Source organism: Triturus cristatus, chromosome 4_1, assembly GCF_964204655.1.
Source record: "Triturus cristatus chromosome 4_1, aTriCri1.1, whole genome shotgun sequence".
Classification (NCBI taxonomy): Eukaryota; Metazoa; Chordata; class Amphibia; order Caudata; family Salamandridae; genus Triturus; species Triturus cristatus.
Window position 1 is genome coordinate 917,712,547 of NC_140585.1, and position 26,098 is coordinate 917,738,644.

Consider the following 26,098-nt stretch of genomic DNA (forward strand, 5'->3'; position numbering starts at 1 on the left):
GCCCCCCGATCCGAAAAGGACGGGGCCTAATCGGAGTGACTGACCTCTTCTCCAGTGGCTGGCCAGCATTTACGAGGCCAGCCAATGGAGAACAGGGGAGAAGAGGGGCGGGTTCAAGCCCCTCTTCTCCAAGTCATTATCTCTCGCGAGCGAGACTGCGCAAGCGCAGCCTTCGCTAGCCGAGACCTAAAAAGCAGGAGGGAGGAGGAGAGAGCCGAAAAGAGGGAGGGAGCGTCTGTCAGTAGTAAATTCTAAACAAGCAGTTGCACATTGAAGGAAAGTTTGCTGTGCGTGCTATAGCAGAAAGCCATTTAACAAATAGTGCCCAGATACAGTAAATAAAACATACTGCGTAACACCACAGTAAGAGGGCCAGTTCTAATGTGAGGTTACAAAGAAAAAAGGAGGTACTGAGGAGGGACTACTAAGCCTACTAACGTATCAAAAGCCATCATTTACAAAGGACAGGAAGAGAAGCCAATTGTATAGATGGGAGGAGCTTAATGCACATGTACTGAATACTGCATGTCTCGAAGAGACAGCGCAAGTGCTGCTCTAAGCGAGACCTAAAATAATCTTTACTTTGCAACAAACTTATGGGCCCAAAACACTCAAAGGTTGGGTATAAGAGAAAACCAAAGATCACATGCAAAGCTGAGAAGAGAACCAATGGACATAAAATGTAAAGATTCTCAATAACAATCAAAGCCCAAAGTTCAGGAGTGCTTGTTAAGAGGGATTCTCATGCCAATCATATTTCAAGAAGGAGTAAATAACCAAAAGAGGGCTGTACCTGTGTGTTCTGGAAGTAGTGTCTCCACAAAGGGCGGATTTTGTCTTGGCCACCCACATCCCAAACTGTGAAGCAGATGTTCTTGTATTCAACAGTCTCAACATTGAACCCTGAAATAAATAGTGTGAAAGTTAAATGAAAGTGCAAAACAAGAGAACCTAAACACACTATCTACAGGGATTTAAGGATAAGTGCATTCCTGCATTTCTTTTTTTGCTTTTTCCATTCTTCTGTTGAATTCTTTTTTTTGGCATATGAAATATAAGAATAGATAATCACGCTCTTAATTTGAACATACTGCATGATTTAAAAAAGTTTATAAAAGCTCTGGAATGAAGGCATTGTAAACTTTATACGGTCTCAATGGCACAGGAAGGTACCATCGTTCAAGTAAACGGTAAAATTCTTTAAATTCCTCAAGTTAAAAGTAAATTTCCCTCAATTATGGTACGATAAATACTTATCCATATCGTCCATCCCCTTAACCCCAAACATAATCCAATAATGTACCAATCTCAACAGTAGGCTACCTGGCTAACCAAACAAAAAAGTGGTTGCTCTTCCTATTGGCTAAAATCCTTTTCCAACCTTGATTGACCCAGAAAGTTCTTAGAAATACACTGGCAAACAAATATTTAGTGAAATAAAAAAACAAGTCTTTATTAACCACAGTATTAACAAATAAAAACGGCAAGCAAAAAACAAGCATTTGCAATGCAATAGGTCTCGCAGTTATACGAGTTTGAGCTATTGGCATTATAAATGACAGTGCCTTTTATTTATGTTTTAAATAACCAAACAAATAAAAAAGCATTGTCATTTACAATGCCAATAGCTCAAACTCCTATAAATGCGAGACCTATCGCTTTGCAAATGCTTGTACTGTAAAGTTAACCCTATTTAAATAAGACTGTAGCTCAGTGCGGCAATGTAATCTCTTATTCGCTGCCTCGGGTTCGGCTTTGATCAGAACAGCAGTAAGAATTTATGCAGATCAGGCGCGTGTTACTGTCTAACTGTTCAACAGTGCAGAATACAGTAATGTTTGTGTCCACTTCTCTGCTCGTCCGCATGGACAGTGCTCCCGGGTAAATTTGCTGGAAGGCTGCCTGCCCAGAGGAAGTTGTAAAAGTCACATACTTCACTATTCGTCGCTTCCCTCTGCCCCCTGCGTCACCCCGCCCTCCCAAGATGAAAGGAAGCGGACATTTGTTTAGAGCTTGTAAATTCCGAACCAATTGCCCTGCGTCCCTGAATGTGAAAGGGCCTTGATAAGATCTGCTTGTAGGCCTTTGTCTGGAGTGTGCTGCGTGTTAACACCTCAATGCAGTGCAGGGAGCCTCTTTTACTGCAAGCTGTCGTGGTGGCTCAGATCAAACCCGGGATAGCCAGATCAGAGGGATTTTAAAACAAAAAAATAGGTTTCGGCTTTCATTAAGTTAAAGCCATTTGCTTTGCTATACAATACCATTAGCAAAGCAAATGGCTTTAACTTAATCAAAGGCGAGAACTATTGCATTTTCAATGCTTGTTTGTAAGGGAAGCAGAAGACTGAAGGGTTTGAAGATATACAACTGTCATTTACAACGCCTAGAAACCACAACGTGCCGCATGATGTGCTGTATGCAAAGCTATTGTTGTGGTGTGCTCCTGCGCAAGTCGAGTCTCGGGACCCAATATTGTGTGCGATAGTGCACTCCAGAGCTGAAAGACACCCCTCACCCCACTGTCACCCAGCCCCGCGCGTTTCCTTTCTCATGGGGCGGGAGCACGCAGTATATAATCTCTACATCCATTCTTTACATGAAAACACTTCAGTCACTTTAGAAACATGTAGCTCCGTGTTTAAAATAAGCCCCAGGCGCTAGATCTGCTAAGGCACTCCCATTAAACCTGCTGAAAGTAGCCGCCTGAAAGGGTTAATCTTCCTGCGCAGCTTGAGTTTGAGCCCAGAAGGAGGCAGCTGAACCTTCGGAGTGGGGGGAGGAGGAGGAAGAGCCTGGGAGGGCTGGTGTTAAAAACAAACAAAAAAAAAAAACAAAAAAAAAAAAAAAAAACACACCACCCCCCCCCCCCCCCCCCCCCCGGGTATGAGAAACGTTACGGAAGATTTATATAGCGCGAACTCGAACCGAAGGTATCAGAGCACTTTACACGAGCACCAGTTGCATAACAGAGGGACACATTCATTACTAAGCATAGGGAGATTTCGTGATTTGGCCAGAATCACAGGATTTGAGAGCCTTTTGCCAAACTCGAACCTGGTTTCTCAGATTCAAGGTCGGCCGCCTTGCCCGTTAACCCACATCCTCTCACCCCCCCAGGGTTTCACTTCCTTGCGTTATAAAATATATTACTTTATTTTTGTTAGTGCTCTGCATAATGCGGTTTCTTCTGTGTCATTATCTCCGTGAAACTTACTTTTTTGTAAGGGAAGCGGAACACTGAAGGGTTTGAAGACATACAACTGTCATTTACAACGCCTAGAAACCACAACGTGCCGCATGACGTGCTGTATGCAAAGCTATTGTTGTGGTGTGCTCCTGCGCAAGTCGAGTCTTCGGACCCAATTGTGTGCGATAGTGCACTCCAGAACTGAAAGACGCCCCTCACCCTACTGTCACCCAGCCCCTGTGTTTCCTTTCTCATGGGGCCGGAGCACGCAGTATATAATCTCTACATCCATTCTTTACACAAAAACACTTCAGTTACTTTAGAAACATGTAACTCAGTGTTTAAAAGAAGCACCAGGCGCTAGATCCGCTAAGGCACTCGCATTAACCCTGCTGTGTAACGCTGCCCTGAAAAGGTTCAACTTCTACTAAAGCACAGTCCGAGTTGGTGCAGAAAAAGTAGCCGCCTAAAAGGATTAATCTTCCTGCGCAGCTTGAGGTTGAGCCCGGAAGGAGGCAGCTGAACCTTAGGAGTGGGGGGGAGGAGGAGGAAGAGCCTGGGAAGGCTGGTGTTAACAACAACAACAAGCATTGGCCGCACGCGCGCCTCCCGCTTTAAGTTAAAAAAAAAAAAACACACAAGCTCGGCAGAGCGTGGCGCGCGCGCGCTTGGGGACGGGGGAGCGGACCCTTTGAAGTGCTCCTAAAAAGCGAATTGCATGGCTGCACGATGCGCGTGATTGTGCGCATGCTAGCCATGCAATCCGCTTTTTGGGAGCACTTTCCAGCCCGCTCTCTATAGTCTCGCTTTGCGATCGCTTGCGCGATAGCAAGGCGAGACCTAATGAGGAAAGGATAGGAGCAGGGAGATGAAAAAAAATAAGTTTTTTAGCACAGTTTAGTACTCCATCAACCTCATCGGTATGCCCCTTATAAGCCTTTCCTAGATCCAGACGAAACACCAGCTGGAATCTGTTCCCTCACATTCTTTGGCCAGACACTGTACTGTAGCATTTATATAAAAAGTTATGCCTGCACGTGGGCACCGTACGATCAGCAACCCAGTGTGTTGGGTGGGGGGGGAATGCATGGTTAGCAGAGAGTTGTAGTCGCTGTGATCCTAAGCAGGAAGACTTTTGGTGTTGTACATAAGTAACCAGGGAGGTGCTCCTATCTTGTCCTTGGGCACAGCACGTCACGGTGTGATGGAGGAGTCCGATATAAGCATACAGCGGGAGGAGGACTGCTGCAAGAAGCACGAATCTACCTGGAACATCTGTGTACCCGGCAGTTCAGTTTGATGGCAGAGAGACTAAAACGCATAGGGAGATACACAGCACCAATCCCGTCAGAAGGGGCCACAGGGTGCTGTGTACGTATACACCAAAACAAGCATATGCAAAGCCAATAGGTTTCACTTATGGAGGACCTATTGGTGTGGTCAAGGATTCTTTTTTTTTTCTTTTTTAAAGAGAAACTGCAGTGGGACAACGAGCATATAGCGCTTTAATAATCTAATCAATTACTCAGACATGGGGCTGGCCTCAAGGTTGTAGACACTGCTGGAAAGTCTGACTCAAAGACACTGGCCAGAGTATTTACCACCCCTTAACTGCTGCACTTCGTCTTGATGTTGTTTGGGTGACTATCCTATACCACCAAAGGTCAAAGTGAAAGGATGGAATGGGACAGACTAAGTGGAACACTACACAATTACCAGCCTGGCTTCAGCTCAAACTGAAACATGGAGACTGCGACTTTAGACATTGTAGACAATGTCCTCTTGCCACAGATGGAGAGGACTCCTGCTTCCTCATATTGCTGAAACTCCCAGCTGTCTTCGACAGTCAACCATCCACCCTTGAGTCGCTACCTGGATTCACCAGCAAGGTCCTTCGCTGGTTGTCCTCCTACCTTTCCAACAGACATTAGCTTTTTCACATGGGCACCTCCTGGTCACAAAAGGTCCCTACCACATGTGGACTCCCACAGGGTTCAATACGGTCTCCTGTCACCTTCAGCTTTTACATAGACCCGCTCGGTACACTATTCATAGATAACAGCATCAAGATTCACCAATATGCCAATGATGCACACAGCTCTACTTGAAATTCTCCTCTGCATCAGACATGCAATGTCTAAACCACTACTTGCACATTTTTCCCATACCTATATGTCAAGCACCTACTTAAAGGTCAACCCAACCAAGAGAGAACTCATTATTTGCCAAGAACAATAAAAGTACAAACCTGGCTGGATGACATGAACCTTGACAGTTTCGCACAGCAAAACTCACTGAATGCCAAATCACATTGATTCCCCCTTGAGACCAATCTCACCTTTAAGGAGCACATTGTTAAAAAAAAAAAAACACAAAGACTGCATAGTATCAGCTTGCTCCTCTAAAGAAAGTCAAACAGATTCTTCCACAAAGCCACTTCAGAACTGCTTGTATTCTTGCATCTGGATAGCAGCAATTCCCTACTCCATGTCCTCTTGGACTCCACAATGGCACTCCTTAGGGGCATGCAACAGCACATTTCATCCAGGGCCTGAAGAAATATGATCACACCATCCGTAACCCCGACAACTTCACTGGAACCCATTTCCAGCCCGCACCACCTTCAAAACAAGCTGCATTGGTTACAAAGCCATCACAACCAGATCTCGCGCTTATCTTTCAGAGAAGCTCATTTGCTCTGGTGGCTCTTGGCATGACACCATCACACTGCAAGCTCAGAAGTCTTTAGAATCGAGTTATAGACTCAATGCTTAGAAAACTACATCACAATGCATTAACCGCCCACAACTTAGTTTCCCCTCCTATTAAACGCCGGCTCTGCTTCTCGCCTTGGGTTGTGCTAATGAAATACCAGATACACACATACGCCCCATCGGCCCACTTCCAGCATGCTGAGCCGGAATGTATACAAGTTTAAGTCAAGCAGATCATAAAGAACATAGTTACTGAGGGGATGAGACTTAGTTTACCTCGGAGGCTTTCACTCAGAATGGATTGCTGGTGTTCGGTAGTCGGCAAAATTAATTTTTAAACGACATGACTTGTGCAACAACCGGAACTATTTTCTGATCAAGAAACAAGCATTGTCAGAGGAAATAACACCGTTCTGCACAAGCTACTATTATGGTTATTTTTCTTAATAGATGCCACACAAAAAAGTGCCACTGCCTAAACATGGAAGCCATAATCAAAATTCCACAATTTAAAAAATATTAACTATCACATTTAAACAGAACAGATGGGGCGTTTCCTAGCTAGGAGGTGTACAAAAGGTGTGTTAGTTTTGATTCACATCACAGGAAAATATGATTTTAATGGCATTCCTTGCGATTTCTGAAAAGGAATACAGTTTAAATACAAAAGGATGACAAAAAGTTAAGAGAAAAGGGCAGCCTTGGCAAAGAAGTGTTTGATATCAGTAAAATTCAGTTAAAGTAAGAGACCAACTGGCTGACACTGTTATGATGCACTGGGTGGGACAGACACCTGAATGAAAGTTAATCAGCCCAATGGATGAAGGTGGCCAACCCAAAACCCACTTACGTATGTGAAAATGTATGCATTTTAGGATGTTTTTTTTTTTTATTACATGAAGGTGGCAAGACAGCGTAATGTTCTAGTGCAGACTGAAAAATGTTATTGTGTTAAACGCTCAACAATCCTGTTAAAAACCGAGGTTTTCATTTTTCACTCAGGTGATAAATCCGTTGTGTGCTCCACCTGTTCTTACTTGCACAAAATTAATTTCACTGAAACTGAAGTGAATGCTCTTCAAGTGACTGGCCTATAGCAGCGAATGGAATCTTTTCAGGTCAAAACAGGGAAAGCACATAGCTGATACCAGTACACTACAGACCAGATTGACACAAGTGAAGTCTACAGCTTTCGAGTGGGCAGTAATGTGCTGTGCAGACAACCCATTACCATGTTCTAATACATGCACTGCAGCCCCACAATTAAAAGATAACATTCCATACATCAAATACTAACAGCACTAGTACGTAGCATGTTGAGCACACACGTGATGTCAGCCAAAGTACGGAGGAGAAACCATTTAAAGACTCAAGTCTATGAAATAATGTGGATTAGCAAGGCTTGACAAAAACTGAAAGGGCAGTAAGCAGCAAACAAAGGAGACAATAGCCGCGTCAGGAAGAACAGATACTGGTCAGGGCTGAAAGGGTTCAAACTAGAGCTCAACATACCTCAGAAAAACGAAGCTAAAAATAAGAGTGGTTTTAGAAACTCCTTCCCCCAGGTTTATGTTAGTTGGAAGAGAAATGCATTTTGTGGAGGCAGAAGCAATGGTCTTAAGCAGGAACTGGAATTGCGTAAGATACTTACTAACTTGAAAATTACCAGTGGGGGCAGGGTGTTTGGGTTGCCTTTTTTCTAAATAGCACACTAAAAAGTAGAAACGGGCCAGGTGAGTAAGTAACATGGTTCTAGATAATTCAAGCGGGGTGCTCCCTAGATCAACCACCCTACACAAGACAATTGTGTTGATTTCGTCTCCCAAACTTGATCCTTGTGTCTTTTTTGCTATATTTAACTTGCAGGAAAAGTGGACATGGACTTGCCAGCGAGAAGAGGAGTGGACTCATAGCTCAATGATCGGTTCAATGCCCAGCCAAATGAAGCATTGTCATAGAGACCACCACAAAGAATGAAATGAGTACAGGAAGCACAAAATGCCTAAAAGCCAGGTAACCAAGAAAAGTAACAGCTTCAGTCTTGAAGAGGCAGCAACACTTTCTTGCATGACCACTACAGAGCCTGTACTGTCCCCCAAGTACTTGCTATAACCTCCGTGTACCCTATGCTCCCCTATCCAAACCAGAGAGTTGGCGGTTCAGAACTTCCAACAGCCCCAGTGTGTGGACTGTTTGTTGGCTGGAGTTTGCTGTCTGGTTTTCAATTAGAGGTATCATCATTCAAATTCGGGAGTGGTTCTATTTTTGAAAGCAGAGCTCTCAGTTGGAACTGGTGAAAGGGTGCCCCAACCACAGGCCTTGAGACAGGAGTCTCTAAGATGAGTGCCACCTAGGGATACCACAGTGGGTGCTGATCCACTACTTCATGTGCCCCAATTAAAAAAAGAAAAAAGTCTTGATAAACCGTTGATATCTTAATCATTCTCTGCAAATACTGAAGAGAGCTGTGCCATGGCACAGGTTATCAGGCCCCTGTAGCATTTTTTAAACTGGATCCAAAGACTTAGCACTCACCATTGATTATGATTGGATGGAACCCTTACACTTTAGGTGGTGTTTTTTTTTTGCTTCACAAATTAATCACTTTGACTGGAAACTCAGTAGCTGGGGCTTCAGGTCATAGAGTTGCCCATTGTTCAGAACAGAGATCACTGAAACGGAAGGCCAGGCACAACAAGGTCTCAATGGTGCTTTCCTTCTGCCTGGCGCCTTTGTTCCGTCGACCAGGACTTTGCAAGTAAACAATGCATCAGAAAGAAGAATAGCCATGGCAATTGTAGCCTCTAGATTATTCTAACAAAGGACTTTACTTGCGGACACTCCTCAATCGCCACTGGGACACCATCACGGAATTCCAAACTACGGGCCTCAAGCGGCGGCGACGATAAACCATATCATCCCTACACTACACAAACTCCAACTGCCAAACAGGTGAAATTCTGTGCCCCTTCTAAAATGTTAAGACTCTCAACTAGAATGGACTGGCACACTGGAAAGCCAGATTAAAACTGTATTCTTCAGCATAAGTGTTTGCTACGGGTCTCCCAGATCAGAAGGCAAACCCATTACAAGTCACTCTGTCAATATGGTGAAATGATCTCACTGCTGAGCTCAGAAAGGTCACCCATTTGGAAAATATAAAGTGTAGACTAAAAACTCTTATTTGAGGTCACACAGGGCTGATTTGAGTGTCTGTCAATCTGTTTGTGGACGGACCTTTGTACCCATGGGTTCAGACTGTACATTTCGACTTGAAAAGCACTCCAGTGCTTCAATTTAACTGGAGCACAGACCGACTAGATAACATTATCCACGGGGCTTGAAGCTTTCATCCTTTACACTGTTCAAAATACATGGCCACCTTACCATCTAAGTCATGTTCTAGTATTTTAAAACGTCCGGCTGCCTGAATTAGTGCTACAGATACATTTGTGAGGTGGAGGCGGAGGGTTAAACCAAGAGGATTGAAGGAACTCTAGAATGAAAGATGCTTGAGAAGGGGGGGGGCAGGGGATTAAATGGAAAAGATAAGAGATAACAGCCTCAGGAAAAAAACTTGAGTTTCTTCTTTAGGTATAAATGTGGGAATCTACTCGATTCAATCACTGAAGCATATAACTCTGAAATCGTGTCTTGGAAATGGGTCAACACAAACTTCACTGGTAAAATTAATTTCGATGAAATAAAATGGCTAAATTGAAGAACATCATGAATACTGATACAGTATTCCATCTCTGGTTAGACCTAGATACTTAATTACTTTCTATCAACTCACTGTGATATGAACTGGGTAATCTTTTACCAGCGATATCCAGGAGCAGCTTCCATAAAGCAATAGCAGCTAGGTTTCAATGGAGTTGTTGGTCTGCCAGGTTTGGAGAGGGGAAAGCTCAAAGGTCTTAAAAGAGGACCCAATGGCTCAAAAGGTTGTCTTTTAAAGAAGAAAGGGTCATAAAGTTCGTTTCAAAGATGCCAATTGATTTAATGTCCATGAGTTGCTTTTTGGACATTCTGATTCCCTAGACAGTAAGGACTACAAAAATAGTAAAGGCTCTTTTCTTTAAGTACACCAAGTCAGAGACGCCTGTTGCATTTTGTGATTCATCCTGAGCCACTGCCCAGGAAGGGTGGACAAGTTATTCCAGTAAAGCGTATCCCAGTGTGTGGGTTTGATATTAACAACCCGCTAAGCCCAAAAACCGAATTTCCTGACATTGCCGTGCCAGGTGAAGGGGCGGGGGGGAAAGAACACCCAGACTGATGACTGGCAGCAGGGGCCAGCGGGATTATTCGGCCTCGCCCACAAGTGCGGCTGCACTCTGCGCGTCCTGGGCTCACGCAGATGCGGCCCAGTTAGTCCCAAGTGCAGCCTGCGCCTGCATTGAATCCCCACGACAAAACCACTGCCACTGTGCTCCTCGCCTGTGATCTCTGCTAGCCTTCTGCTAGCTTTCCGCCCCCGGTGCCTCTCTCGGGTCTCAACCTCTCCTAAGATTGAGCTTTCCACTAGCTCAGGTGCCCCTTTTGACGGGGTGACCAAAGGAAAGGCAAGGAGTGGCAAGCCAAGATCAGGAAGGTCGTGGGTGGAGACATTTGACTTCTGGATATTGCATCAGGATACTTCAGGATATCCCTGGACAGCAAGACCTGGGTCCCCTCAAAATACTGCAGGATGTGAGGAGGTGTGAGGTAGCACTATAGAAGTGGACCCAACACTCAACGAGTGCCTGTAATAGGGGAAGGGGCTGGACTAAGTTCTGCATTCAGCGTGTGTGTGTGTCCCTCAGTCGCCCATTCCATCCGACCCCCCCCCGCGCTACCTCGTCAGAACAGCCCATTGCGCAAAGAACACAGTGAGCCCCGACAACCCAGGTGGACCAGTTAAATAGCTCTAAGGGCCCGTGAAAGACCCCACCTACCTCTTGCGGTTACTAGTAGCAAAGAACTATAGTATTACACACAAGGACCCGTAGTAGGGTCAAAATCATAGTTAAAAAGATTTCTAGCCAGAAGTACTTCCAGAAAGGGACAAATAGACCGCCCGCAAAAGAGCTCGGGGGCCCGCGACGGGGAGCGGGATAGCTTCCAGCCCGAGCCATTGGGGAACACTCAATTACAGTTATTAATTCATTCTGCAATGGAAACTGGAAGCCTGCGAAGCCATGCGCCCACTTAAAGAAAGATCACCCACCAAGCCCCTGCTCCACCATCCACGAGGAAAATCCAGAACTATTTTTGAAAAGTCACTCAATCAACGCGCCCGTCTTGACCTCGGAAAAGAAGCAAAAGTAACAATAAGGCACTCTTTATCCCTAATGAAGACTGCTACAACGACGAGCTCAGAGCTACTCAAGCCTAGAAGAACAAATCCTTCCTCTCACTTCATCAAGTCTGCGACACTAGGACTGGCTACGCAAAATAATCCTATTCCAACAGTAGCGCATGCAGGGCATCCCTCACAGAAATCTGTCATTTGTCTAAGCCCCCCAGTCTCCGCGTAGTCACCATCCCCACAAAGGGAGCTAACTCGACGTAGTACATCAGACCCTGAGTTGGGACCATTATCAGAGGAATTTAACTACTTAAGAAGCTCAAATAGAAGCATCAATGGCCCAAGAGGAACTAGCTCCAATTATTTTTTACCGCACTAATCACATGAAGGGAGCAGTGGACAAGTTAGTCCTGCAAATCCATGAATTTTATACCAGGAGGATTCTTCCATGTACAAACAGAACACAATAGCCAAAAGCGTTACTATGGCAATCAAAATAACTGGAGTTAAAGATTGACTTGATTCAGTCCATACAAAAAGTCTTGCGGACTTAGGAGCAGGATAATGCTGATTGAACTCAAACTTAACAAATATACGCAGGCCAATTTTTCTCATCTACCCATTTGATGCATAAATTGTCCTCATTACCAGAAATCTTGCGCGCCCTACTAGACAGCGTAAAAAAAGTGCTCCCTGAAAATTTTCAACCAGAGAATGTAGCAGTGGCAGCTAGCTCCTTTCAAACAGCGGATCCAGCCCCCCCCCCACTTGGCGATCCCCAGCCGAAGTGCAAATATGGCCGCTAATGACAATACCAACATAAGTACTGACGCCAAAGCAACCTCAAACTCCGTAAAAAAAAAAATCCGATACAAAAGAGCCCCTCTTAGGACATCCCAAACTCTCATACCTTGAAAGCCTTCCCTCTCTAGAAGAGCAAAGAAGAAACTGATAAAAAATTACAACAAAAAAAAACCAGCGCCTTCAAAAAAGACACCTGGGGATATTAGGTCTTATGCCACAGAACTGGCCCAGCTAAACAAGAAAATGCAGCTCTACGCACCGGACCATCAGGTGTCAATCTGCAGCACAGACCCAGAAGGGGTTATCCCAGCAGCGAACGCCGAGGGCCAGCAATTTGGATCTCGTTTCCTAACCCAATGGAATCATTTTCCTTCATACCACCCTTGCACCCTCAGATAAGCAATCCAGCACCAAAAGATCAACTTTCAATTATTAGTTGGAACGTGGCAGGGCTGACCTCAACGTTACGATCAAAACAGGGGCGCAAGTTCTTAAACACTGGTAACATTGTATGTCTCAGGAGACATGGTCACTGAATTCTATGAAAATATATGGATTCTACGAAACCCTTCAATCTGCCACGCAAACAAGCCTTGTCGGGCGGCCCTCGGGGGCCTCTCGATATTTTAAAGCAAGGAGATAGTGTCAACTTCCATACCCACGCAATACTACAGGGACTTACAAGCTCTATCAATAGAAGGCCTAAAATGTGGCCAGAAGAACTTCTCTGTGCTCCTCATCAATTGTTATTTGAATCCTCGTAAATCTTCTAAAGCACGCGCCATGGGGTCCCCGTGCTAAAGTATAAAAAATCATTGAAAACTACCCAACCCATTACATCATATTAGCAGGGGACTTAAACACCAAATACCTGGGACATCATAATGCTACGCAAAAGTCCAACGAACAAGTCCAATTTAACTAACTACTACCCACATTTGGGCTTACATCGGCAGGACACAGCCGAAAGTGGTGATTGTGACCCGCCCTACGTTAAAAAAACATTCAACAATTGATTACATTTTCATGTCAAACTGCTTAATAAGCAATCTCCAGAGTTTTGACATAGTAACTCGCACAGAAAGCGTCCACAATCCCCTGGTCATATATCTGAACCTAAACCTCCAGAAAGCTGATATTGGCCAGTTGTTAGGTCTTTCAACATGAGATGAATTAAACACCTTAGTAGGGAGAATCAAGTGGCATCATCAATTGCCCCAGGTGACTTAATGGCTTGAGGATGGGACACTTTGGGCGAAGGACCAACCAGGGGATCAAATCCTATTAACTTGGGATAAGAAGATTAGAGCTCTGGCCGCATTTCTCCAGGGACACAGCAGACCTCGAAAACAAAATGGACAACATCCTAGCCAGCACAACAATCCTTAACAGCAACGGAGCATTAACCTCTCGCGTAAGAACTTGAAGGAGAGAACCTGTCCGCTCAAATCCAACTTAACATCCAGAAACGTAGCAGCAGCAAAGGAGGCACGGGAAAAACACCCAAAATATCTGGGCCTTAAAACGTGCATACCAATAGGAGGAATGGAAAAATATATTTAAAGTGCTCAAGGAAGGACCCGTAGCCCGTTTTTGGTAGTATGTAAATAGGCTAAAATCTCCTGGGCCATCAAGGGCAAACGCAGTTTCAACAACAGTGTGGGAGAACCATGTGAAAGGTCAGTTCCTTGCTAACAATCCTTCAGCTACCACAGAACCCGCTAGGCCAAAAGCAGAAGAACACCAAGCTCCAATTTCATCTACGGAAATATTAAAATTATTTAAATCTATAACGGCTAGTGGAGCACCTGGCCCAAACGGGCTCCCAGCTGGGACTTTTCAATCTGCCCCAGATAGCTGGGCTGAGCTTCTAACCCTGTTATTTAACACCGAATACACCCTGGGTAAAACACCTGAATCCTAGAGAGGCTCAATATTATACCCGGTCCAATAAAAGGTAACCTCCTGAACCCAAATAATTACTGTGTAATTGCCTTGTTAGACTTGGAGGCAAAAGCATAAGCCCGAATTATACTGGAAACCTGGGCAGAGGGAAACGAGCTGCTGCATTTTTCCCCCAAACAGGCTTCCGAGGAGGAGCAGCTACCACTGACAATATAATAGCCCTCGGCCACCAAGCCACTCAGACGAACAAACCTCCCCTTCTTTGCTGCTTTGTTGACTGAACAGGAGCTTTTGACAAAGTGGATGGACAAACTCTTTGGAGGAAATTGGGGCATTCCATCCTCGCTCCTAACGGCTAGAATATCCCTTTACTCGGACACCTGGGTACACGTGAAAATAGGCCCCAAATATATTGGTCTGCTAAAATCTGCATGACCGGAGGTTTGCAGCAAGGTTGTGCCCCTTTACTCTTTAATCTGTTCACAGCGGACCTGGGCAAAGCTCTCTCCAACAGCCGTCTGGACCCTCCTCGACTAGGCCACCGCTCTTTACATGTTCTTCAATATGCAGATGACATTATCATTATGGATCACACCAAATTAGGACTGCAACGCGCACTGACCAGCCTACACGTGTACTGTATCTCAAAACACAGTCATCAATAAAAAATAATATATATATATATATATATATATATATATATATATATATATATATATATATATATATATATATCAAACAGAGTTTGCCCCTCGTTGAAAACGCACTCAGGAAAAGGGCGAATTCTGAAAGAATCCTTTATTGCAGGTAACCGGCATTTGCATCTGAAATATTGTCATGGCCTACGCGTTTCGGAGCAACATGCTCCTTGATCACGGGCTGTTGAAGCTTCTGTGCAATCCCAGTGAAAAGCCACATTTCCGCTGCTTTAGTTGATTTTATTGCCCTCTGGTGGGCCTCTCCGGTGAGTTTTGAATAGCGAAAAGCATATTGGGAATTGTAGTCAGTCCACTAAGTATTTCCCTCCGGTGGGTGATGCATCAGAAACCTACAAGTGACACCAATCATTTGACCCTTCAGTGAGCCTCCAGAGATAAAAGCCGATATATTTGTACCATTCCACCTTTTCCTCCGCTATGGTGATTCCGGAGAGTCCGTAGTCACAGCAGCCCACTTCATTTTCTTGGCGGTGGTGCGAATTCCTCGGCCTGGGCTGGCCGGAATATATCAAACAGAGTTTGCCCCTCGTTGAAAACGCACTCAGGAAAAGGGCGAATTCTGAAATAATCCTTTATTGCAGGTAACCGGCATTTGCATCTGAAATATTGTCATGCCCTACGCGTTTGAGCACCATGCTCCTGGATCACGGGCTGTTGAAGCTTCTGTGCAATCCCAGTGAAAAGCCACATTTCCGCTGCTTTAGTTGATTTTATTGCCCTCTGGTGGGCCTCTCCGGTGAGTTTTGAATAGCGAAAAGCATATTGGGAATTGTAGTCAGTCCATAGACAAAGAACTTCGAGAGGCACTTGGGCGATAGGGGCCGGACGCAGAGCACAAGACAAGTGTAAACACAAAAATAAGCACCGAGTCAAACGACGTCACGTAACATTTGCACTTTATTATAACTTTTAATCCTTAGGTTTGGGCATGTTAAGGACTATGGCTTTCCTTTTTATGTTTTACATTTTTACTACCTTTATTACCGTTTTGCAAAGGTTTTAATTAACTTATGCAAATAAATAAAAATGTGTCTTGCAGGGATGTTCTTATATTGCTAGCTTTGAAAGAGCAAAATAAAGAAAAACAGTGGCATATCATCAAGAGGGGGCGATAATTATCGCTAAGCGCACTTAGCGCTAGGATAGTTATCGCCAGCTATCGCTGTATTTTAATCTCCGAAATAGCGTGCTATCAGCGACGCTTATCTCAAAAGCGATAAAAATACCAGCGATAGCTACATAATGTGCGATCATCGCCGGAAAACCAGCGATAATGGCACAAAAAATAGGCGATACCTTGCTGATAGTGTATCTATGCTGATAGGACGATACAATTATCGCCGTTTTGCGGCCCAAAACAACCGATAAAGCGGCGATAATTGTATTGATGATATGCCCCACAATTTCTCCTAAAACATACAGACAACACACCCTGCTTCTCTTGAGGGAGAAGCAGGGGGTGTTGTCCTTCGAAGTTAAACTCCAGATCAGTACGCAACAAGGACCACATGTTCGTGAGAATTACTGTTATCAAGGTTTGTCTGAAAAGGTATCAGAATACAAAAATTATCACGGTGTGGCACTAAGACTGGTTAGTTGGTTTATTTGTGATGATGAACGTAGCACTTTATGTATATCAGTTTCTGTGCCTCCCCTCACATTGATGTACACATTTTTTTGATCCCATTATTGCCACTGATGATTTAACCTGTTCCTACTGAAGGTAAGGAAGGCTTGCACTCTTCTCTGAAAAGGACTTACTATGCCAGAACTTGTCTATGGGTCACCTAGAGGAGTTTTATAAGTAATCAGTTTTTGCAAAAAGTACTTATATGACATAGCATTTTATAACCACCTGATAGGATTACAAAATATAACAAACAGGCTCACTATTACATATACACCACACTGAAAGCACACAGTAACTACAGCGGTATCACAGCATTACACCATTGTTGTCGCTCCCCGCTCCAGAAAACCAGCAGTTTGGCTGCATTATGCGAAAAGAGGCTAGATTACAGATCCAGGTCAGAGAGGTACATTTGGAGAGGGACTCCGAAATCTCTAGGCCGTAGGAAGAAGTTAAACTTAGACATCAGCCTGTTCACAGCCAAGTACTCGAACCAGTCCCTTTATGTAAGGGGCTTACCTCTCCCCTACGACCACTTCATGCGTCTCCTCACACATTTCCAACATAAATGGAGCAAACTCCTAATAAAACTCAACTAGAGCAGGCTGCTGCCCAAGGCCTTGCCATTACTCAAATTTTTGATATTCTCCAAAGCGGGGGGGGGGGGGGGGGGGGGACGCATAAGCGCTCTCGCTCCATTGCCCCCCCCCCCCCCCAGTGTAGCTCTAAGGACATATGTGCATCTGAACTCCTCCCTGTAGTATACAAGTTGGTATAATATTGTGTGAATTCAGTTAAGATATCTGGGAGGTAAGTGCATTGAACTGCCACCTGCAGTGTCGAGCCTAGTGATATCCGATGCAACCCACTGCAGCTGAACCAGGCTGGCAAGCCTATGCCCTCATCATATGCCCGAGCTGATGTGTATTTACTCATCAAGTTAATTTCCTTATCTGCCTCCTTACATTTTGCCAATTTGAAATACATGCGTTACCTAGTGTGTTTCAAGAGTTTATGTATACTTCCCATTCACATTTTGGTCTCTCCTATGCCACAAGACAAATGCAAATAAATGGAGATGAAAAGAGGCTTTCACCACTTACCGATCGTTGGAATGGTTGTGACAATCTCACCCAATTTTAGTTTATACAGGATTGTGGTTTTGCCGGCTGCGTCCAATCCAACTGAAAGAAAAAAAGTGGCAGTCAGTAAAATAGAAAATACCAAGGACCAGAGCCACTGCGAGTGGGATGGAACCATACGAACACTATCTGGACTAGAAAGAAATGGCATGGAATCCTATGAGGAGATGACAAAATTACGCTTGACGATAACGAGTGATAAAGGAAGCCCTGTGGGAAAATTAATGATGTACCAACTAGACTTAATTTTCAAACACCCTGGAGGACCGCGGCCTGGTCTAGAGGAAGAAAGAATAAACGGCAGCTTTGTGGTTCTTACAGTAAAAATTAAAAAGACACGCTAAAACAACTTGAACTTGTGTGCTACTGGCGAGATAATATTATTGATGCATGGATTATTAACATACTAATAATCGGGATAATACATAATTGACCCATGACTATTTAAAAGTACACTACTATAGGGATGTTTTTACAAAAAAAAGTTTGATACAGCACGATGTTATGAACCAAGAACAAATGAGACAATGTAGGTATGATGGGCCTTTGGTATAAGCTTCATCATGCCTAGTATACAAGAGTTAAGGGGTGCCCGGTTGCAGAAGTAGTGTGACATTCATTTCCGTGCGGACGTTTCCTTGCTTAATTTGGTAGCTTCACCTCGGTTGTCAGCACTAGAAACGAGTATACAATGGTCTACCGTGAGACTGTCAAACCGTTAATGTGCACGTCTGGCTAAACTACTGAGTTGAAAAGGGGACCCCACAACTGTCAACACTGGTACTCTTTTTCAAACCAATTCTGTGGCCAGTGTCCGAAGGGACCAGGCGCTACACTATATTAGGAAAAGATTGGTGTGGGCGGAGTAAGGTGAAGGTCGGCTCACTTCCGTGTACCTGGGACACTACTCAAGAGTACAAGAGGCGGGGATGATACAAAAAGGCCACATGAACCTGGGTGTGGGTCGCTGTTCCGGTGCCCTCAATCAGGCCTTGCCAAGCGAGCAGAGAAGGAAAGGGTTTTTCTCTCCGTCGGCAGCTTGATTGTGGTCTCCTCGTAACAGAAAGGTGGTGGCGATTAAATAAATTTGCTTGGACTCCGAGTCTCCCATGCTCCTACATTATGGAGCTTGGATGCTCTCGTTCTGTCAAGAAATTTGGCAGTAGTCCTTCAATTGGCTTTCAACCACTGATCTGCTATTTTGTGGTTTCAGTTGCCTAGCCGAGGTGCGATCTACTTCCTGGGTGGCCCGGGGACCTAAAACGTGACATATTTCACAGAGAAGGCATGGCATGGGGTTTACACGTTCACTATGTTATGTCCTTGGGTTGTTACGGGTGGGGGAGGTTGGCTTTGTGGAGGGTTGTACCTCTGGGAGGAGCAACGCAATTAAAAGAGGGGAACAAATATCGTTATATTAGGAACAGACTGTTCAGAAGTACTAAATGGAGATTGAACTATTGGTTGGAATGGGTGGTTGCGAGTGGGGTGTCTCCTAAACTGGCTGAGTGGCTCTCAAGTAACCCTCACCCATGAGGATCCGCATCTGCTTCTTGCCGAAGAGCCGGGAGAAGAGCGAAGAGATGGTGAGACCCATGTCGGCACTAGAAGCTGGGGCGGTTCTGCCGGTGTCGTCTCGGTACCCCGGTTTTTTTGCGCACTTGCTGCTGCACCCGCCGCTGCCACGTCCAGGCCAACGCGGAAGAAATGACGTCACCCGGAAACAGGCCGGACGATCATCAAGCCCCACCTCTGCACCCTGGAATGGATGCGTACGTACTCCGTCACCAGAAAGAACGAAGGGCAGGCGACAAGAAAGACGGTTAACATGATTTGTTATTCCATATGAACAACCCACAATCTTTAGAGGGAAAGCCAGAGTTTTTTTTTAATAATTACCTCTGTTGCATGACTGCGTGTGCTAAAAAATAAATCTAGTAGCCCATCAGCTATGACGTGGCTCTCCCGAATAAACATGCGCGTAATTTTTATTTTAAAAATGTCATTTTCAACAAAAAAAGTTCAGAACAGTGAATGTCCAAAATTATTCTTCGTGCCTCCACTTTTTATCAGTTCGTTAATGTAATACGAAGCCATTGCAAGATGGCTGCAGCTATCTGCATGATCAGGGTGACGGCAGCACAGAGCAGCCGTCAACTGACATTGTCTGTTTCAACAGAGTGGTGGCCATTTTATTAGGCCGGGCCCGTGCACGTTCTGTATTCATGGGGATCTACCGCCGTCTTCCAGTTGTGTCTTTCGATGTCATGCATTCTAAAGCGTTAGCGGGGGAGCGCATGAGGTTTCAGAGAGACTGGAGGGTTGATGACTTTCTTTTTATTGGTAGGTTCCTGCTCCACACCCGGCACGGGACGAGTGCTTGCTCAAAGCAAGAAACTACATTTCCCTGTTGGCTGTGTAAACTGAGCGGAAACACTCTATTAACAAATGTGATGAGCATGACCACCAACCAACCAGAGAGTTGTGCCAAGAGCGAAACCGATTGATGTGGCATATGGGCGGGTTCGGAGTATTCTCACAGTATTGAGGGTCCGTGTTCGAGGTTTCGATCGGTGGCAACGACTCCAGTTTGTGTGAGTGGGGTTTGAAAGCAGGGTGGCTGTTAACGGCGGTGGTGTGGGAGGCTGTTTATGAAGAAAATAGATGGTATGGTATACTACCTCAACAACAGTCGACAACTTATCTGTTCTCTTTACTGGTATTTTAATTGAATATCGCTCCATTGTAAAATCTCCGGCTTATCTTCCAGCGCTGTCTTGTTTACGATTTTCTAGTTTTGTACAATAATTCGTGGTTCTGAGTCTTCGATGCCAATTTGCCCGCAAAACCCCCAAATGGTTCTTGATCCTGTTGAGCTATGCACAAATGTTAAATAATAAAAGTATAGTGTCGTAAGGAAGTTGAGACAAGCAGTGCCAATGTGAGGTGTGTTTTTACAATATTTCTTTCTGTGACCGAGGACGGGCTTGCGAAGATGTTAATGTGACTGACCCCAAATGTTTTGAAATGTTCCATTTTTCCATCAGGTGTGTATGTACGTCAGGTCCTCCCAGATTAAGTATGTATCCCCACAGTGGTGCAAAGTACACACTAGTTGTTTAAATACCCCTCACACACCAAAAGGACCCTTGGTGTCATGCTTCATCATAGGGGTCTTCCCGCCCCTCTACGGGACTGGGCGTGCTGTGACCTACGTTTGCGTGGGAGCACTGTTGTTGTGAGACAACTATGTGTTGTGTAGGGGTGGGTGAGAGGAAGGGTCAGGGGTGGATAGGAGAGTGAGTTAAAAAATACCTGGCTCGATGGTCTAAAAACTTTAATATACCTCTGAGCTAGTATCAATAAAAGGTGGGGGAGGAGGTGTGTATGCCTCAATGAACTATGCCTCCTATATCTGCCGACATGTTCCGAAGCTCCCCAAGCTTCTTCTTCAGGACCTTAAGGATCCCTTCCTATACTCACAGTGATGTGTTATATAGTCATAAATGTACGGTGTAAGAAAAATTCTGCAGGAGAAATTGCTTCATGAAATTATAAAGCCTCAAAACCCAAACAACGAATGGGGAAAGGGAGAACGTATTTTACAAACTAAATACTTGATCCATTGTGAGCATTGGTGACCTGTAAAAAATGGTGATATAAGGTTCCATTACAATTAGTTTTAGTGCAATGAAGTGTCCTGGCGTGAAGAAAATAGATGAAGGACGATGACAAAAGACAAAACACACACAGAACATGAAGCGCACACTCTATTAAAATGGACTTCGGTTGATGAGCCCATAGAATTCATAAGCCTATATTATAGTGCTATGTTGGTGGTAGGACAACAGAAAACAACCACTACTTGAAGTTTGTAAGGTTAATGCACCATGAGCCTTTGAACGGGTGGCGGGAGTGCCTGATAGGCTATCTAAGAAAGAAAATACGTTTTTACCAGAGAGGATTGATCGGTAGTCCATGGAGATATCCTCGTAAACATGAAGTTCCTAACGGCTGTGCTGTACTTACGTTTCCTGGGACAGTGCCCTGCCTCGTGCAACCTCCCCGAACAGCTCCGCTGGATAACTGAGTCGTGTTCAGGGTTGGGTTTAAGTATGGTAGCTAATTGGAGTTGCCGACTCAATTACAGATGTGCGAAACCCCGGCAGCACCTGTGTGTGGCTGCCTGAGTGGGAGGGGTTCGCGCTGACTCTGCATCTGTTGAACTGGAAGCGGAAGATGTCGACCCACTATCTGACCAATACACATGGAGTAGAAGATTTACAATGGACTGTGATTGAACAACTTGAAGGGGAGAACGGCCTGTTTGAGAAGGAACAACGGTGGGTATTCCGTCTTGGAACACACATCCTCGGACTCAACGACGAGATACCTTGGGACCAATTCCCCTCATGAATCTGAGATGTGACATAAGGTTTTGTGAACAGAGGTACCAGCCACTGAAACGTCCCGCTGACACCTCTAATACTACACTGTGACACTTTTTCCCACTGAGGGTTTGTGGTACCTATACACTTATGGATCGCCAATCAACGGTGGGGTAGTGTGGGTGTATTGATGGCACAAATAACCTCTCACAATCTGTAACAACCATGGATCTACTCCACCTTAGCATCTCTTAGGCGGGGCTATGTTGTACACCGCACTGGGCAATTTACATCGGCAATAATGGACCATCCTGTCCCTAGGTCGGGATTCATGCCCACATTATGAATAACCAGTGTATTACTGGCTATACCAGAGGGTGGTTATAGCTACAGTAACAGGCCCGCATGTAATAACCAATATATCATGGTTATACGCTTATCCCTTGCTACAAGCGACTACCACATTTGTGTGCACTTTTACATCTTGTCCCGGGCTGCACTAGACATTCGATCAGAATGACTAGTCTTAGAACTCTCCCCTCCTCCGCCTTCCTCACTTCCGGGGCACGTCAAGTGAAAATTAAGCACTAATTGCATTTAGATCCTCGCTCGCTAACCGGTGTATGGTTTAGCAACGTGGCACATTTTTCCAAATACTTTTTATCCATTGAGGGACATTATCTCCCAGAATATTATTGCCTGTAGACTTGTACTTCCGGTTCATCATAGGAAGAGTCAGCGAAAAAAAACGCTGCAATTCATGCACCCACATACAGGTGCTGTCACCATTGTTTCACGCGAGCATGAGTGAGGCCAAAACTCCCAGTAAGCTACCATTCTGAATTTAGACCCTCGCTCACTAACCGTAGTACGGGCACACTTTTGAAAAACATTCCTTATTTTTCCAAATATCTGTATCTTCGCCCGTAACACTATCGCCTCTAGACTTCCGCTTCCGGTTCAACGGATGCAGAGTCAGCGCGAACCCCTCCCACTCAGGCAGCCACACACAGGTGCTGCCGGTGTTTCGCGCTTCCGTAATTGAGGCGGCAACTCCAATTAGCTACCATACTTAAACCCAACCCTGAACACGACTCAGTTATCCAGCGGAGCCGTTCGGGGAGTTGCACGGGGCAGGGCACTGTCCCAGGAGTCGTAAGTACGGCACAGCCGATAGGAATTTCATGTTTACGAGGATATCTCCTCCATGGACTACCGATCAATCCTCTCTGGTAAAAACGTATTTTCTATCTTTGATAGCCTATCGGGCACTCCCTACACCCGTTCAAAGGCTCATGGTGCATTAACCTTACAAACTTCAAGTAGGTTGTTTTCTGTTGTCCTACCACCAACATAGCGCTATAATATAGGCTTATGAATTCTATGGGCTCATCAACCGAAGTCCATTTTAATAGAGTGTGTGCTTCATGTTCTGTGTGTGTTTTGTCTTTTGTCATTGTCCTTCATCTTTTTTCTTCACGCCAGGACACTTCATTGCACTAAAACTAATTGTAATGGAACCTTATATCGCCATTTTTTACAGGTCACCAATGCTCACAATGGATCAAGTATTCAGCTTGTAAAATACGTTCTCCCTTCCCCATTTTTTTTTTTTTACTGGTTTAACGACTACAAAGACCAATTGAGGCTTTATAATTTCATGCAGCAATTTCTCCTGCAGAATGTTTCTTACACCGTACATTTATGACTATATAACACATCACTGTGAGTATAGGAAGGGATCCTTAAGGTCCTGAAGAAGAAGCTTGGGGAGCTTTGAAACATGTCGGCAGATATAGGAGGCATAGTTCATTGAGGCATACACACCTCCTCCCCCACCTTCTTTTTATACCAGCTCAAAGGTATATTAAAGTTTTTAGACCATCGAGCCAGGTATTTTTTAACTCGCTCTCCTATCCACGCCTGACCCTTCCTCTCACACCCCTACACAACACATAGTTTTCTCACAACTGTGCTCCCATGCAAACGTAGGTCGCAGCACACCCCGTCCCGTAGAGGGGCGGGAAGACCCCTATGATGAAGCATGACACCAAGGGCCCTTTTGGTGTGTGAGGGGTATTTAAACAACTATGTGTACTTTCCATCACTGTGGGGATACATACTTAATCTGTGAGGACCTGCCGTACATACACACCTGTGGGTGGATCACTATGTTTATAAACTTAACTTCGGGAGGATGTATCCACCTCCACTACTCATGTTGAGTGGTACCTCTCTAATCCTCATTTTCTTCCTTTTTCAATTTTTCCATCACACAGCCACTGGAACTTTACACTATATTAGTTACTAGGAACCCCATTCTAATTAAAACATTCATTGTAAGTGCTTTGTTTTAATTAAGCATTAGGACAGGAACCAGCGCTTGAAATGGAACAATTGAAGTGCAGGTACTCTGCACCAGAGTACCTGCTTGTTTCTGAAAAGTGCTGGTACCTTCCAATTAGAAGTATTCTGTTTCTATTGAGATGTGCTGGTACTCTCCCTCTCAAAATAAACAAGCATTGGCATAGCCAATAGGTCCCGCCTTTGGGACCTTATAAGTGTTTAGTTATGCAGCACAATATCCTTGGTGCAACAACATCAACTGTTGCATGGCTAACCACTTACAAGGTCCCAAATGCGAGACCTATTGGCTATGCCAATGCTTGTTGGAACTGCTGGTGCTCAGCCCTGGCAAGACTTGGACCACTTAAAGCCCTGATTGCTGGTACTTATCAACATCAGGTTACAGGTACTGAATGACTGTGAGTGTTCCATTTGAGCACTGATTTTGATTACACCTTTAAAAAGAAGTGAGCAAGGTATTGTGGATAGCCACAACAATGTTCTAATTTGGACTGCAAGTGTTATTACAATTCTTTGCACCGTGCCTCACTCATTTAAGCCATATCCTTTATTTCTCGTGATAGCGTTTTCTGTTATCCAGGCCACTATACATTAGATAATTCCCTCTGCTTTATGTCCCGTGCACGGTTATCAGATATCTATCACTGACATATCACGTCAGCAAGGGTTTTAAGTAGGCCGGGTCCTGCTGGTGCTCAACATCAAAAGCTCTAAAAAGCAGGTGCAACGAGGGTCCAATTTCACTCTCACCCTCACAGTTCTCAATATAAGAAGCTGACAGTACCCGTCTGAAGGTCTGCCCACTGCCTCCCGGTATCAACATGAAAATAGAAAACGGGCAATGCTCAAAAATACATGCTGATATAATGACAGGAGGTTTATTTCGTTTGCAACAACTAGGAACTCATTTGTGTAAATCGGTGAAATGACTGGGGAATAAAAATAAATGCAGAGCGTGTTTGCATAATTATACTCATTTCAATTACATAAAAAATTAGGTTTTTTACAAAGACGCAACATAGTTTCTTCAACTAGAAAGAAAATGCACTACAAAATCGTTTTTGCTGGTGTAAATGCTGAAACTAACATTGAAGTGGCTAAAGAAAGAAAGGGAGCAAGGCTCCCTGTGTGCCACAAGCACCAAAACGCCTAGGTCCTAGTAAAACGAGGTTAGAAGGAGAGAGAAGCAGCGAGGGTGAGAGGAGAGGGACACAGAGGAGTGGAAGGAGAGAGAAGCAGCGCAGGTGGAAGGAGAGAGAAGCAGCGCGGGTAGGAGGGGAGGGACACAGGTAGCGGAGGGAGAGAAGAGTGGGCTGGTGGGAGGGGAGGCACTCTGAGGTAGTGGGAGGGAGAGAAGCAGCGCTGATGGAAGCGCCCAGAAGGTGCATTAATTATTCACGGTGGCAGGTGCCCGCTCTGAGCTCATTTTAATAACTCCGCCATCAAAAGGCGAACGCGCGCAGATATAATCTGAGGCTGAGCTGGAGTTAATCTAATAGTACACCGTGATTTATTTATTTTCCATTAATCCAATGGAGAGGGAAAATAAAGCGGAGGGCTGCAGCAGGCGGGTAATCTGAGAGATAGCTCTGCGATGACTGAGCACACTGCACTCACCTATACAGCGTAGAATGCACATTCGGGGACAAGTGTGCGGGTCGGGGGGAAGCTCTTGAGCACAACACATACTCACCTTTGGAGCTGCGGTGCGCTGGGAAGGCAAAGAGAAAAACCACAAGTCACACAAGGACATGCTCCTCTGAGGGGTGCCAGGAGTCCCGGTAGATTTCGCTAAATTCAACCATGTCCCATTTTTGAGAGGGTCGATTGAAGACTGAGGGAGGCATCCTTTAATGTTCTAATGCACGGTCACTAGCCATTTCACAACTCAATTTAATTAACGCAGAGGAGGCGGACTGCACGAAGCGTGCGATGGGTAACAAATGGCA

General features: G+C 44.8%; 2 protein-coding genes across 5 annotated transcripts in view; one reads left to right on the forward strand and one right to left on the reverse strand.

The window, feature by feature from the left end:
* The window catches only part of LOC146855807 (ADP-ribosylation factor 4-like), a 50,362-nt gene extending 31,217 nt beyond the window's left edge, over nt 1-19,145 (reverse strand). Inside the window, exons 1-3 of the mRNA XM_085653726.1 lie at nt 18,925-19,145; nt 17,356-17,436; nt 794-903 (exon numbers count right to left, since the gene is read on the reverse strand). Of these exons, the coding sequence (XP_085509852.1) occupies nt 794-903; nt 17,356-17,436; nt 18,925-18,991 (258 nt within the window). The 5' untranslated portion in view covers nt 18,992-19,145. The remainder of the gene's footprint in view (nt 1-793; nt 904-17,355; nt 17,437-18,924) is intronic.
* A 48-nt stretch (nt 19,146-19,193) lies between these two features.
* GCC1 (GRIP and coiled-coil domain containing 1) overlaps nt 19,194-26,098 on the forward strand; it is a 103,549-nt gene continuing 96,644 nt past the window's right edge. Inside the window, exon 1 of one of the 4 annotated variants that reach the window (XM_085653725.1) lies at nt 19,194-19,216. The gene's annotated coding sequence lies outside the window, so the exon portion shown is untranslated. Of the gene's footprint in view, nt 19,217-19,608; nt 19,738-19,876; nt 20,062-26,098 lie in introns of those variants that run through there. The other 3 variants (XM_085653724.1, XM_085653722.1, XM_085653723.1) reach the window with 3 other exon arrangements.